The sequence below is a fragment of the Vombatus ursinus genome, unplaced genomic scaffold (assembly GCF_900497805.2).
Source record: "Vombatus ursinus unplaced genomic scaffold, bare-nosed wombat genome assembly UNPS02014179.1, whole genome shotgun sequence".
NCBI classification, from domain to species: Eukaryota; Metazoa; Chordata; class Mammalia; order Diprotodontia; family Vombatidae; genus Vombatus; species Vombatus ursinus.
Genome location: NW_020953957.1, coordinates 843,175 through 859,855, shown reverse-complemented (window position 1 = coordinate 859,855; position 16,681 = coordinate 843,175). Strand labels below are relative to the sequence as shown.

At 39.8% G+C, this 16,681-nt stretch overlaps 1 protein-coding gene across 1 annotated transcript; it reads right to left on the bottom strand.

Annotated features, from left to right (window-relative positions):
* Positions 1–417: 417 nt before the first annotated feature.
* BCL2L15 (BCL2 like 15) lies at positions 418–10,152 on the bottom strand. The gene is made up of 4 exons (XM_027860351.1): positions 9,912–10,152; positions 8,874–8,995; positions 2,406–2,630; positions 418–994 (listed from the first exon to the last, which is right to left on the bottom strand). Exons 1-4 carry the CDS (start codon positions 10,078–10,080, stop codon positions 968–970), a joined length of 543 nt encoding a protein of 180 aa, XP_027716152.1. The 5' UTR covers positions 10,081–10,152; the 3' UTR covers positions 418–967.
* Between the last annotated feature and the right edge of the window lie 6,529 nt (positions 10,153–16,681).

The window sequence follows — 16,681 nt, the reverse complement described above, 5'->3', positions numbered from 1 at the left end:
AGTCTATATAAACAACCAAAAGGTAAGGAGAACAGGTGTCATCTGTACCTCACTTTGAATTTACACAGAATGAAATGAGCGGAACCAGTAGAATAATTTTTACTATAAGAACACTATTGTAAAAGTGAATAGTTTTGAAAGACTTAATAAATGACAAATATCAAACAGAATTCTAGAGGACCCAGTGATTTAGAATGCTACCTACCTCCCGACAAAGATAATGGGCTAGATATATGGAATGAGACACTCATTTAGGGGCATGGCCAATGTGGAAATATATTTTGTTTGGCTATGTGTATTTATTGTTTGTTTTTTGTTTTTGTTTTTTTTTTCCAGTGGAGGTAGAAGAGAGAGAAGGAGTGATGACAGATTAATTGGAAAAAAGAAAAATTAATTAAAAAAAGAAAATACACAAAGTCAGGAGATGTAATATTTTGTTCAAGGAAAAGCAAGGAGATGACTATCATTGGATCACAAAGTACACGGAGGGCAGAGTTACAGTTTGAGTTCTACACATCAATGAAATTGCAAGTCCCAACCCTAAATTAATTTTTTAAAATGGGGGCAGTACCATCCCATAGATTTCCCAGAAGTTCTTTTGGATGCATAACCAGTGGAATAGTGTACACGCTCAAATCAAGGGGCAAGGCTGATTTTATAAATAGCCATTTAGCTATAGGGTGTGATATGAGAATCACCCTACCCCAAAGTCTCTCTGACAAGTTGGCACAGTGCCCCAAAGGGAATTACTTCCTTTCAGTCTTGAAGATCTATTTTTGTCTGTTTGTAAATAAAAACAAAGACTGCAAAATGCCTGCGGGTATCAGGAACTCCATAGCTGCAGGAATCTTGAACGAATAAACTTTTTCTTTCTTTCTTTCCTTCTTGTTTTTTTTGGTTTTATTTTTTTGTTTGTTTTTTAATAAACAGAGGATGTTCAATCAGCCAGTCAAGGTTTAGGTAATGGTTAATTGGGAGCTGGTCTCAGATTCTCCTGCAAAGGAAATAAAAACCCTGAAGTCAGACAATCTCATTCCTGAAAAAGTTAAAGGAGAAATTTAGGAATCTCACCCTGCCCCATCACCACAGTGGCTTAGGATCAACTCTGGAAAGTATACCTCTTAAAGGGTCCTTTGATAAGTTATGTTAATAGAGGAGAGCAGTGCATCACGTCATCCCAAAGAAAAGACCATGCAAAAATATTTTAGATTTGGCTGGATTACGCACTGTCTGATTACTTTTTTAGCCTTTCAAATGTGTTGGATTTTGTTTTGCTTAGGTTTACCTTCAAATTAGTTTGCGCTTCCTAACAGCACATCAATTGGTGGAGGAAGATGATTAGGGAATTTGTTAGAGGATAGGAGGAAACTAAACTGAAATTTAAATTTTATTTTATTTTATTTTAGGTAATTGGGGTTAAGTGACTTGCCCAGGGTCACACAGCTAGTGTCAAGTGTTTGATTTGAGGCCGGATTTGAATTCAGGTCCTCCTGACTTCAGGGTCGGTGCTCTATCCACTGTGCCACTTAGCTGCTCCTTGAAATTTAAATTTTGCTACACATAATTCACAAATTAGATAATCCACATGTAGAAAGGAAATTAAGAATTCACTATAGAGGTAGAAATAGGGAGCTGGCCTTAGAGAGCTGAGTTCAGGCCTCGCTCCTGACACATACTTGCTCTGTGACTCTGGGCAGGTCATGTAATCTCTCAATGCTCTAAGCAGTTTCCCATGATGATAAATTGCAGAGGTGATGACCTACATTGATAGTAGGCATTTCCTCACCCAGTAATTCTCTACACCAATGAAATTGAGTGTTATTGATAAATATAGATACAGATATATATACATATACACATACACATATATACACATATGAATAAATATATGTAGGTATATATGCATGTGTATATGGACATATATCTGTGTATATGCACATGCATATGTGTGTGTGTGTATGTATGTATGTATGTATGTATATATGTATTTACAGATAGGGATGCCACTCAAACCAGCTCAAGAGAGCTGACTATTAAATTTTCAGTGTGAGCTTTTACTTCTTGGAAATCAGCAAACATTATAAATCAGGGCTTAGTTTATTGTTTGTTGATTTCTAGACTTAAGGAAATAACAGAGAAAATGTTAGTAGTACAAATTAAACTTAAAAGTATACTGTATGCACTTTTTTTTTTCAAAAAGCTGATTCATTAAACATTTGCTAGCATACCACTGGTCATAAACATCAACATTTGGAGCCAACCATATAGAGGCTAAGCTGCTAGCAGTAGGCCTGTCTAATCCCACAAACTGGAAATTAGTGACCAGGTAGAGGACAGAATTGTGAACCTCTGGCCATCAGTACAAACAGAAGACAAAAGCTACCAGAGTTAGAGAGAGCACTTACCCAACCACCTTGGCCTTCAATATACTGTCGAACAGCTATGTTCTCATTGATCATATCCCTCATGGGTCCAGCTAACTGCCTGGCCCTCTGAGGTATCTTGTGGGAGACAACCTCCAGTAGCTTCACAGACACAGCCAGAAAGGCCCTCTCATAGGCCAGGCTAGGCTCTTGGGCACACCACGTCTGACTGAGTGATTTCACTGTGTCCTGTAATACAGCAGCTACCTGAAGAAATAAATATAAATCAGTAAGTATGTATCAGGTGTCTCCCATGCATCTGACACTATACTGGCACCAGGGATACAAAAACAGACATTAAACTCCTGCCCTCAAGAAGTTTACAGCTGATAGGAAGATAGCATAGGGGTGTGTGTGTGTGTGTATACATGCGTACATACATAACATAAAGAAAATAAATACAAACTAATTAGGCAACAAGGCACTAGCAGCTGGGGTGATCGAGAAACGTTTCATTGGGGGAGGGGGGAGTCAAGAAGGCAGAGTAAAGGCAGTGACTTGCTTGAGCTCTCCCCCAAACTCCTCCAAACACCTGTAAAAAATTATTCTAAACAAATTCTGGAGCAGCAGAACCCACAAAAAGACAGACTGAAACAAATTTCCAGCCAAAGACAGCCTGGAAGGTTGATAGGAAAGGTCTGTTGTGCCAGGCTGGGAGAGGAGTGCAGTTCAGTGTGGGTCACGCAATCAAAGACAGGGCCAGAGGAACAAATCTCAGGGGACTAAATCACAGGGAGCTGTGGTGGTTTCCAGATTTCTCAACCCACAAATACCAAAGACAACTTAGAAGGTCAGTGGGAAAGGCCTGAATTCAGCTCTCCAAGGCCAGCTCCCTATTTCTACCTCTATAGTGAATTCTTAATTTCCTTTCTACATGTTGATTATCTAAAGGTCAGTAAGAGAGGAGTATGGTCCAGACCTGGTCTAGCGTATCTTGGGGCAGCGGCTGCTTCGGGAGCTCTCAGCCCAAGACGGTGGGGATATCAAATGGCTGATCAAAGGAGGATTGTAGGGATCTCTTTACTGGCATTGAGGCAGAATTTTCTTGCTTTGCCTGTGCTTGGATCTGAGTCACAGTACTAGGTGGCGGTCCTGGGGCAAGGAGGAGTGCTGGTGTGGTGGAACTTGGGTGGTGGAGAGGGAATCCTCCTCACATTTCCAAGGCAGAAAAGAGTGCTTGTAGTCCCTCATAGACCAGAGCACAGGCCAGGAAAGGAGTAAACACCTCTCCTTTGATCACACCACCTTGGAAGAAAGAAAATTTACAAGTTCCTAGAAGTATCTCTGAAAACAGTTGCACAAAACCCCTGAAGCTTGGAACAGTACACCCTCCACACTGGAAGCAAACCCCTACCTTAACAAAGAGTTAAAAATTAAGTGATTGACTGGTAACAAGAGCAAACAGAGGCAAAAAACTCAGACCATAGAATCTTACTTTGGTGACAAAGAATATCAAAACACACAACCAGAAGACAACAAAGCCAAAGCTCCTACATCCAAGGCCTCCAAGAAAAATTTGACTTGGTCCCAGGCCATGGAAGAGCTCAAAAAGGATTTTGAAAATCAAATAAGAAAAGTAGAGGAGGGCCAGCTAGGTGGTGCAGTGGATAGAATACCAGCCCCAGATTCAGGAATTCCTGAGTTCAAATCTGGCCTCAGATACATGATACGCACTAGCTGTGTGACCCTGGGCAAGTCACTTCACCCCATTGCCTCAGCAAAAAAAAAAAAAAAAAGTAAAAACAGAAGTAGAGGAAAAATTGGAAAGAGAAATGAGAGTGATACAAGAAAATCATGAAAAATGAGTCACTGGCTTGCTAAAGGAGACCCAAAAAAATACTGAAGAAAATAACACCTTAAAAAATAGACTAACCCAAATGGCAAAAGAGGTGTAAAAAGTCAATGAAGAGAAGAATGCCTTAAAAAGCAGAATGGGGGGGAGGGGCAGCTAGGTGGCACAGTGGATAGAGCACTGGCCCTGGAGTCAAGAAGACCTGGGTTCAAATCCAGCCTCAGACACTTGACACTAGCTTTGTGAACCTAGGCAAGTTACTTAACCTCAATTGCCCTCACCAAAAAAAAAAAAAAAAAGTGCATTTATGGGGCAGTTAGGTGGCACAGTGGATAGAGCACTGGCCCTAATCAGGAGGACCTGAGTTCAAATCCAGCCTTAGACACATAACACTCACTAGCTGTGTGACTCTGGGCAATTGCCTCACCAATTAAAAAAAAAAAAAAAAGGCAGAATTGGCCAAATGGAAAAGGAAGTCCAAAAAGGTCACTGAAGAAAATAGTTCCTTTTTTTCTTTCTTTTTTTCTTTTTCTTTTTTTTTGTGAGGCATTCAGGGTTAAGTGACTTGCCCAGGGTTACACAGCTAGTGAGTATCATGTATCTGAGGCCAGATTTGAACTCAGGTCCTCCTGACTCTAGGGCCAGTGCTCTATCCACTGCACCATCTAGCTGCCCTGAAAATAATTCCTTAAAAATTAAAATGAAGCAAATGGAAACTAATGACTGTGAGAAATCAAGAAACTATAAACAAAACCAAAAGAATGAAAAAATAGAAGACAATGTGAAATATTTCATTGAAAAAACAACTAATCTGGAAAATAGATCCAGGAGAGATGAAATTGTTGGATTATCTGAAAGCCATGATCAAAAAAAGAGCCTAGACACCATCTTTCAAGAAATTATCAAGGAAAACTGCCCTGATATTCTAGAACAGAGGGTAAAATAGAAATTGAAAGAATCTACTGATCACCTCCTGAAAGAGATCCCCAAAGGAAAATTCCTAGGAATATTATAGCCACATTTCAGAGTTCCCAGGTCAAGGAGAAAATATTGCAAGCAGCCAGAAAGAAACAATTCAAGTATTATGGAAATACAATCAAGATTACATAAGATTTAGCAACTTTTACATTAAGGGATCAGAGGTCTTGGAATATGATATTTCGGAGGTCAAAGGAGCTAGGATTAAAACCAAGATCACCTATCCAGCAAAACTGAGTGTAATCTTTCAGGGGGAAAAATGTATATTCAGTGAAATAGAAGACTTTCAAGCATTCTTGATGAAAAGACCAGAGCTGAATAGAAAATTTGACTTTCAAATACAAGACTCAAGAGAAGCATGAAAAGGTAAACAGGAAAGAGAAATCATAAGGGACTTATTAAAGTTGAACTGTTTACATTCCTACATGGAAAGATGATATTTGTAACTCATGAAACCTTTCTCAGCACTAGGATAGTTGGAGGGAATGTATATAGACAGACAGAACAGGGTGAGTTGAATATGAAGGGATAATGTTTAAAAAATAAAATTAAGGGGTGAAAGAGGATTATACTGGGAGAAGAAGAAAGGGAGAGGTAGAATGGGGTAAATTAGCTCACATAAAAGAGGGAAGAAAAAGCTTTTACAGTGGAGGGGAAGAGGGGGAAGGTCAGAGTGAATGAGTGAATCTTACTCTCATCGGATTTGGCTTAAGGAGGGAATAACATACATATTCAATTGTGTGTGAAAAGCTATCTTATACTACAAGAAAATAGGGGGAAGGGGATAATGGGGGAGTGATAGAAGGGAGGGCAGATTGAGGGAGGGAGTAATCAAAAGCAAACACTTTTGGGAAGGGACAGGGTCAAAGGAGAGAATAGAATAAATGAGGGGCGAGGTAGCATGAAGAGAAATATAGTTAGTCTTGGGGCAGCTAGGTGGCGCAGTAGATAGAGCACCAGCCCTGAAGTCAGGAGTACCTGAGTTCAAATCCAGCCTCAGACCAAACACTTGACACTTACTAGCTATGTGACCCTGGGCAAGTCACTTAACCCCAACTGCCTAAGCAAAAAAAAAAAAAGAAAGAAAGAAAGAAATATAGTTAGTCTTTCATAACATGACTATTATGGAAGTGTTTTGCATGACTACACATGTATAATCTATATCAAATTGCTTACCTTCTCAATGAGGGGGTGTGGAGAGGGAGGAAGGGAGAAAATTTGGACCTCAAAGTTTTGAAAATGAATGTTTAAAATTGTTTTCACATGCAACTGGGAAATAAGATATACAGGCAAAGGGGTATAGAAATCTATCCTGCCCTGCAGGAAAATAGAAAAGGAAGGGAATAAGTGAAGGGGGGGGTGGTGATAGAAGGGAGGGCAGATTGAGGAAAGGGGTATTTAGAATGCACATCATCTTGGGGTGGGACAGGGAAGAGATGGGGAGAAAATTTGGAACTCAAAATCTTGTGGAAGTGAATGTTGAAAACTAAAAAATAATTTAAAAAAGAAAGAAACATTTCATGTGAGAACTGAGGTTTGAATGAAACTAGGCATTCTAAGAAATGGAGGTAACAAAGAAGAACACTGAGGCACATGAGACAGTGCGAAGTACAGAGGTGGGAGGTGGAGTATTGTGAGGAATCCCACAAGAAGGCCACTTTGGCTAGACTGGTAAATGCGTGAGGAGGAGTGTATGCTCAGGATGGAAAGGTGGTTTGGGGAGCTAAAAAAGTCTATTCGGCAAGGGAGTGATATTGTAGTATCTGTGCTTTAGGAAAATCATTTTGGCAGCTGTGTGAAAGGTGAATTAGAGTGGGGCAAAAACCTGAAGGCAGAGAGACCAGTTAAGAGGTTATTGCAATAGTCTAGGAGAGAGATGATAGGGGCTTAAATGAGGGTTGCTTTCATTTAAGTGGAGAAAAGAAGAAGATGGGAGAGATCTGGTGGAGGTCAATTAACAAGACTTACCATTTGATTGGATACTTAAACAGAGGAAGGAGTCAAAGATGACCCCTCAGTTTCAAATGTAAGTGACTGGAAAGTGAGTGTTGCTCTTGACAGAAATAAGGAAGTTTGGAAGAGGGGTGAATTTAGTAATAATTCACATAATGTATTCTGGTTTGGACATGTCTATTTTAAGATGCCAAAAGGATATGAAGCTGGGTGTGTCCAACAGGCAGTTGGTAATGTGGGATTGGAGTTTGGGAGAGAAAGTAGGGTTGGATACAGAGATGTGGGAGTCATCTGCATAGAGATGCTAATGAGGTCACCAAAAGAGAGAAAACTGAGCAGAGAAGAGAAGAGGTCCTAGGACAGTGCTGTGGGAGACATTCACAGTTAGGGAGAGGCATACAAATGATGATCCAGCAAAGGAGACTGAAGAAAACCAAAAGAAAGTGGTGTCACAAAAACCCAGAAAGGAGAAAATATCCAAGTTGAGGAGAGAGTGGTCAGCAGTGTCTAATACCAGAGAGAGATAAACAAGAATGGGGACTAAGAAAAAGTCACTATCAGATCTGGCAATTGAGAGGTCACTGGTAACTTTGGAGAAACCACTTTCAGTTGAGTGATGAGGCTGCGAGGTAGAAAGTTAAGTTGTAGAGGCAAGGTGTCGTCAAGACACAGGATATGTTAGTGAAAAATCCAGGAGACCATTGAACAGAGGGCAGGCATCCAGATTAATGGACCTGCTGCTTCTGGAAGGGGGCTGAGACAATACTTCCAATACCGAGTTGGGCAGAGATTGACTATAGTAGCTGGGTTCTCCAAGCCCTGCCTTCAGCATCTTCAAGGAAATATTGACATTGCCCTATTGGGCAAGAAACAATGCATGGTTATAGTATGAGAAATCTCATCTCCTGACTCCAACTAGTATACTGATATATGAGTGAATATGGCTTCAGGGATCTTTACTACATTACTAGTTTATCTGAAATTGATCCTCCTTTTGTACTGATTCCATAACTATAGAGAAAAGAAAAGGTATCCTTCCTTTTAAAGAAACAAAACAAAACAAAACTGAATTGTCACGCAGAATGCCTCTGAAACAGAGGTTTGGGTCTGTTTTTTTTAAAGCACTTTGCACCCAAAAGGGGTGTCATAAGTGTTAGCTCTTCTACTTGCAGGTCCTAGCTCAGTCTTCTCTAGCCAATTAGAACAAGTCTCTTCCATAGAATAATCCTTCAAACATCTAGTTCTTCTCTACTACATCTTTTCATCCTCACTTCCTTCAGTTAATCCCCACATGGCAAGATTTCTAGTCACTTCACCATGCCCTCTGCCACCAGCCACCAAACATGCCACTAAGAACAACAAAATAGTATACATTGGGCATCCTAAAGCATGTCTGTGAAGTGTTCTTTGACAGGGCAGCGCCGTCCTTCCAGCTCAGTCTGCGGTTGGCCCCTACACGGCTGGCAACAACTGAAAATTCTCCTTGAATTACTTGAACTTAAGAACCAAGGAGGGAATAACATCACCCCACGGAGGGGTGATTTAGATGGCCTCTGAGGTCCTTTCCAGCTTTGAAATCTTATAATGCTTTGGGCTAATTTAAGCATATTCCCAGCTTCAGAGCTTTTAGAGCAGGGATTGACTGGGTTTGGGGCCTCACTTTTTCTCCCTTGAATTGCTATAATAAAACAAAGGGGTGAATAGTAGGCAAGGATTAGAAACCTAACCTGTCCCTTAGTAACTTCTTCGATGACTCTGTTGGCAGATTGTTCCATTTCTCCATTGAACTGATCACCTAGCATTCTAAGACGGGCAGCAATGATTGTCGCATCAAAAGAGCTTGGCTCACCTAAGACAAAGGAAACACAATCATCCTTCAGGGAGTGCCCAAAGGGAATGGGTAAGTACCCTCATAGTTTTAAATAATTTCAGTACTCTTCCCTCATGGATTCCCCCTCATAATTTCACTGGCGTGGTCTGTCACCACCAACAGAGAATCTCTTCACTGAATTACCATGGTGTGTCTCCTATCACAAAGGAGAAACAAATTTAACCCTCTTAATTTGCAAAACCCACCTAAACTTTGGCCAACGACAAAAAGAAAATGCTGGCTGGCTGGTGGCCTATTTTTCCTTTTTGTAAACTGCCTAATGTGAAAAAAAAAAAAAAGTAAAAATAGGCCACCAGCCAGAATTTTCTGTTGCCTAATAGGACAGCTAGGTGGTGCAATGGATATAGTACCAGGCCTGGAGTCAGGGAGAATCATTCAAGTTCAAATCTGGCCTCAATTACTTACTAGCCCTGTGACCCTGGGTAAGTCACTTAACCTAGTTTGCCTAGTTTCCTTATCTGTAAAAGAAGCTGGAGAAGGAATTGGGAAACCACTCCAGTATCTTTACTAAGAAAACCACAAACGGGGTCACAAAGAGTTGGACATAACTAAACAACAAAACTTCCTAATAAAAAGGGGAAAAAAGACAATGCTGAAGACCTAAAAGGAGATAACCAAGAGGGATGTGTCTAGTGGACAGAGAGCTGTCTTTGGAGAAAGGAAGACCATTGCCATCCCTGTCCCACCCCTGGCACATAGTGGCTGTGCAACCCAGGGTGAGTCAGTTAATCTCTCAGTGCCCCAGGCCATTCTCTAAGGCTGTAAATTGCTGATGTGGTGCTGGTCTGCTTTAGTAGAAAGTTTCCTTACGGAGTAGGTCCAGTTCCTATAGTGTAGAGCCATAGCCATTACTTACTCACTCAGGAAGCCTTACCAAAATCAGGGACGTCAACATTTTGGAAGCTGGGTCCTTGGAACTCAAATAGGACATCATTACCATGGAAGCTGCGGCCTTGTCTCACCACTGGTGGACCCAAGAATTCAAAGAGCAGTGATTCTACAATGCGTTCGGTTTGCTCCTCAAAGCTCTGGGGAGTCTTCATCTTAGAGCTGTTTGCTGAGCAGCAGCCTTTCCCCTGAAGAAGTGACGTTCATTCACTTCAACAGGAAGTGAGTCTTTGGCCTTTTTTAGGTAATTCCTAGTTATAATTGGTTGGATGTTCTTGGAGCCCTGCCCATCAAAAAGAGCTTCCTGGCAACAGAATTGAGACCTTCCCTTCCAAGCTGCCGTAACACCCGGAAGTCTTGACAAAAACTCCCCAGTTGTTCATCATTGATCTCCACTGTGGTTAACTGCACAAAAATTAATAAATAACTATATTTGGCAATGTTTCCCGGAAGAAATGACTTATCTGAAATGTTGTCTACAAAGTCCTTCGTGCTATACTAGGACTGAATACTTCGTACTTTTGGACTCTGCCTATGCGATAGGAAAAATTGTTTGTTTTCTGTAAGTGAGACTCCCTCGCTAATATCTCTGTTTCTTCTAGGGTCAAATACAAACTCCTCCGTTTGGTCTTTAAACAACCTTGACTCTGATCTACCTTTCCAGCCTTATTATGTAATTACTCCCCTTCATTCCTCCTCATAGAGTGCACTCTATGGTCCAGGCAAACCAGCCTTCTGGCTGTTCTATATACACAAGACTCCACCTCCCATCTCTAGACCTTTGTATGGGCTATACTTCATGCCTGAAATGTTGGTAAAAGGACAGCAGCCAGTTGAGAAATCTCATGGATGGCTCTTCTGGTATAAGGACTATCCAACTACTCTGTGGTGGACTTTGAGGGTCCATATCTCTATGTTATTGATATTTGTATCTCTTCCAGTTTTTAGTGCTTAATCATGGCCAGGAGGGATCCCTGGGTTCTTGCAGGTTATGACAGCTTAGAGAAAACTCTAGCACTTCCTATGAGGCTGGAAAAACATAACCCATGATCAGCTTTATACTAGTCATCTGAAGAACAACTTCGCTAGTGATGTGCCAGAGAGACTCATTGCCAAGCTGGCTACAGGGGAACAAATCTTCAGTGTGGCAACTCTCAAATACGGTACAAAGGTTGCAATCTGAATCTGTGAAGGGAAGGCCAGACCAACAAATTTACAGATCCTTGATGTCAGGAAGAATGGTCTTTCCTCAGTGCGTTGTACTGTACTTGTACTAGCATGTTGGTTGAACGAATGGCTCTTGGGACCCCTTGGATTGTCTACAGGGATTGGAAAGAGATCATCTGGGACACAACCTTCATTTTACAGATTAAGAAACTGTGTAAAATCAGAGATTTTAGATAACCTGTCCAATGTCACATGGGTAATAAGTAGCAAAGCTGGTATTTAAGTCCGTGTCCTTTGACTACAAAGCTAGTGCTGTTTCCACAATATCATACCATCTCTCTATTCCTTCTTAGCCATTGTTCCAATAATGTGACGTCCTCCAGACAGTTAGACTATATCAAAGAAAAATATATTATATGCATATAGATAGAGAGATGTAGATATATAATTACCGCATTTCTCATTTTTGATACAAGAAACAGTCTTATTTATCATTATTCTATAGCCAAGCAATTTCGAGTTTAGAAACTCCCCTCTGTCTCTACCCTGAGATGATTTGAGGTAACATTGATAAAAATCTTAAACAAGGAAATCATAATACAATGTTAAAATACAGTTTGGGGTTAACATTCTAGAACAGTCACTACTCAATTTCACCCTTGACCACTCCCCTCGAGGGCTGAAAGGGCTTCTTTCTTCTGATCCATATCATAACCTTGAATGCAAAAAAGGATACTGCTCTTAGATGGGCCAATCACTTCATGGTTGTAGGGAGGCAATGATCCCAACTAGATAAGAATTAACACAGATTATGGACCTTAAGCTATTTCTCTAAGAAAGGCCTTCTCTTCTTGGACTTCTACACTTTCAAACAAGGAAAAGTCTTGAAAAAACTTTTAGACTAGAGAAATATTAAATTCTTAATATCTTCATTTGAACTAAAAAAGAGGTGCTTCATATACTTCCACAACTATAGTGTGGCATTTTTTTATTAATTTATTTTGATTTATCAATAATCACTTCCATATGCTTTTGAGTTTAAAATTTTTCTCCCCCTTCCTCCCCACCACCCTCCCCAAGATGGCACACAATCTGATATAGGCTATACATTTACATTCATATTAAACATATTTTCACATTAGTGATGTTGTAAGTAGAAATTAAAACCAATAGGAGGAACTATCAGAAAGAGGAAACAAAACTCAACAGAAGAGAAAAAAATTAGCAATTTGGCTTTCATAGTTCTTTCTTTGGGTGTGGATAGCATTTTCCATCACATGGCCTCTGGAGATGTCTTAGACCCTTGTATTGCCAGGAAGGGTTAAGTTTATCAATATTAGTCATCACGCAACGTGGCTGTCATTCTGTACAACGTTCTCTTGGTTCTGCTCACTTTACTCAGCCGTCAGTCCATACAAGTCTTTCCAGGTTTTTCTGAAGTCAGCCTGTTCATCATTTCTTATAGCACAATAGTATTCCATAATGTGGCATTTTCTGTAGCATGTATACTTTTGCTATCAGTACCCATGTTTTAAGGGTAAACATTTTATCTTTTTAATCTTTAAGAATTTTTAAAAATTAATTTCATTGATGCTTTCTGTTTTTTATATCACTTAAAGGAAAGGGGGGGCGGGAGAGTGAAGCACTTCAATAAAATCAACCAATACATTAGCCAAATCTGATAGTGTATGATATATTCCACATCCATGGTCCTCCACCTCTCCAAAGAAGGAAAGGACCAGACTTTGCTTGGTTCTTCTCAGGGGCCAAGATTGGTTATTATAATTTTATAACACTCAGTTTCATTTTTTAATACTTTCTGTTTATACTGTTCTTATTTTGTTTTTTGGTGAGGCAATTGGGGTTAAGTGACCTGCCCAGGGTCACACAGCCAGTAAGTGCCATGTGTCTGAGGCTGGATCCGAACCCAGGTCCTCCCGACTACAGGGCCAGTGCTCTATCCACCATGCCACCCAGCTGCCCTGCTGTTTACACTGTTCTAGTTACTATGTATATTGTTTTCCTGACTCTGGTTATTTTATTCTGAATCATTTCATGTCTTCCCAAATTTCTGAATTCTTTAAATTTTTCTTTCAATATATTTCTTATGGTATGATATTCCATTGCATTCACATGCAATAATTTGTTTAGCCATTTCCCAATAACGAGCATCTATTTTTTTTAAATTATTTTGATATATTTTGTTTTTACATCACCCTTATTTCTCATATCCATTCCATTCCCAGAAAGCCATCTCTTATGACAAAGAAAGAAGGAAAGAAGGAAAGAAAGAATGAAAGAAAAAGAAAGGAAGGAAGGAAGGAGAAAAAAAGAACAAAAAAAAGAAAGAGAAAAAAACCAGTTCAGAAAAACTAAGTAACACATCAACCAAATCCAAGTTTGCAAGTCCAACTACTTTGTTTCCAGTTCTTTGTCCCCGCAGAAAGCGGTGCTATGAATATTTTGGTATATATATAGCAGTAGGATCTCTGGGCCATTTAGGTGGCCCAGTGGATAAAGTGCCTGGTTTGGAATCAGGAAGATGAGTCTTCCTGAGTTCAAATCTGACATAAGACACTAACTAGCTGTGTGACCTTGGGTAAGTCACTTAACCCTGTTTGCCTCAGTTTCTTCATCTGTAAAATAAGATGGAGAAGGAAATGGTAAACCACTCCAGTATCTTTGCCAAGAAAACCCCAAATGGAGTCATGGAGAGTTGGACATGACTGAAAAATGACCCAACAAAAAATCTGACACATATCACCCATATGACTAGTCACTTGACCTCTGGTGGACCTCAGTTTCCTCCTTTGTAAAATGAGGGGCTTGTACTAATTTTTTCTGAGTCTTCTTCCACCTGTAAATGTATGATCCTATGAATGACTAAATGAGCTAATGTATGGGGAAACAGTGAAAATTGGTAAAACATTATTGAAATATAAGGTGGTGGTACCCTGATGTAGTGGGAAAGCCTGCTGGATTTAAAGACAGAAGGCATGGGTTTATATCCTGACTCTGCTGCTGCACCATTTGTTGGACCTTGGGACAAGTCTTTTCATCTCTCTGAACCTCAGTTTACTCATCTGTAAAATGAGAGGATGAAAGTAGATGATGTCTAAGGCCTCTTCCAGCTCTAAATCATATAATCCTAAGAGACACACAGTAACAACTCTTGATGAATGTGAACACAATGTATTTAAACACAGAAATTGTCATGGCATGGAAGTAGCAAATAATTAGTAAGTCTTCTTAGCTCAACACCTGTTACCATACCCAGGAAGAAAAGGTTTTCATCACACTCTCAGGGATCCATGAACTGCCAAATTACAAACACCTAAGGTAAAGGTTAGTTATGGTGAAGAAAGATACAATAGCATAAAGCAGGAAAATTACCTCCTTATGGTTCTGTTGAATCCATTTTTTCACCTGGACTTTTGGGGTCACCCTGGCACAAAAGCAGCATTTAATGAGAGGACATATAGGTCAAATGGGATGGGCAGGACCTAGAGGTCTGACAGATGTATAGTGGCAGAGAGGACATGAGGGGAGGAGGTGGGGCATCAAAGCAGTATCAGGAAGTAGGAGGGTGTCTAGGCTTGTCAACAGTAAGGAGACAAAAGATCCTCTGTTGGACTAAGAAGACCCAGCAGCAGGTAGCAGGAGTTTAGAGACTGTATCCTAATACTTTCTAAGGTCAGGGGTAGGGGAGAGGCATGGCTTTAGTCTTAGAGGAATTGGTATATAAAGGAGAGAAACGAGGTAGGGGCAGTTACTGGAACTCAGGGGTAAGAGGCAGAAGTTGATTCCAAAGAGTAAGGCAAAAACCAGTGTTTACTAGAACCAAGCCAGAGAAGGAGCAGTAAATAGCAAGGCTGAAGCCCTTATCTATTAGTCTAAGATGCCATTTTCCCATCCAGTGGTAGGATTGGTCCCATAGTCTGGGACAGGGCTGAAACTAGGAAGCTAGGTGGCCCAGTGCATAAAGTGATGGCCCTGGAGTCAGGAAGACTGGAGTTCAAACCTGGCCTCAGACATTTACCAGCTACGTGATCCTGGGCAAATCACCTAACATCTGGCTGCCTCAGTTGCAAAATGGAGATAGTAATAGAACCTACTTCCCATGGTTGTTATAAGGATCAAATGAAATAACATGTAAAGCATTTTGGAAACCTTAAAGCACTATATATACATGCTAGCTATTATTATTGTTATTCATATAGAGCAGCTTCAGCTACAAAGGTTAGAAGGTTACAGGAACAGAGAGCCAAGCACATATTCAGATTGGCAGAAACTAGGTATAGACCAACATCTCACACCATATACCAAGATAAAGTTAAAATGGGTACATGATTTAGACAGAAGGACACAGACATAAAGGGGAATACCATAAGCAAATTAGGGGAGAATGGAATAGTTTACCTGTCAGATCTACGTATAAAGGAAGAATTTATGATCAAACAAGAAATAGATAGCATTACAGGATGTAAAATGGATAATTATGATTACATTAAATAAAAAATTTTTTACATAAAGCCAGTGCAACCAAGTTTAGAAAGAAAGCAAAAAACTGGGGAAAAAATTTTTACAGCAAATCTTTCTGATAAAGGCCTCATTTCTCAAATACATAGAGAACTAAGTCAAATTTACAAGAATATGAGTCATTCCCAATTGATAAATGGTCAAAGGATATGAATAGGAAGTTTTCAGAAGAAATCAAAGCTGTCTATAGTTATATGAAAAAATGCTCTAAATCACTATTGATTAGAGAAATGCAAATTAAAACAACTCTGAGGTGCCACCTCACACCTATCAGACTGGCTAATATGACAGAAAATGTTGGAAGGAATGTGGGAAAATTGGGACACTAATCCACTATTGGTGAAGTTGTAAACTGATACCACCATTCTGGCGAACAATTTGGAACTATACCCAAAGGGCTATCAAACTGTGCATACCCTTTGACCAAGTAATACTACTACTAGGCCTGTATCCCAAAGAGATCAAAGGAAAAGAAGTTCCTATAGTACAAAAATATTTATAGCAGCTCTTTTTGTGGTGGCAAAGAATTAAAAAGTGAGAGGATGTCCATCAGTTGGGGAATGCCTGAACAAACTGTGATATTTGATTGTGATGGAATACTATTGTGCTATAATTGATGAGCAGAATGGTTTCAGGAAAATCTGGGAAGACTTATATGAACTGATGCAAAGTGAAGTGAGGACCAAACGTTGTCTACAGTAAAAGCAATATTGTACGATCAACTGTGAATGACTTAGCTATTCTTATCGATATAATGATACAAGATAACTCTGAAGGACTTATGATGAAAAATGCTATTCACCTCCAGAGGAAGAATTGATAAGTCTGAATAGAGATCAAAGCATACTGTTTTTCACTTTTTCTTTTTCTTGTTTTTTGTCTGCCTTCTCTTTTGTAACATGCCTAATATGGAAATGTTTTATATGACTACACATGTATAATCTATATCAAAGTGCTTGCCTTCTCAAGGAGGGGAAAGGGAATGAGGGAGGGAATTTGGAACTCAAAAATATTAAAAAAAATGTTAAAAAATTGTTTTTACATGTAATT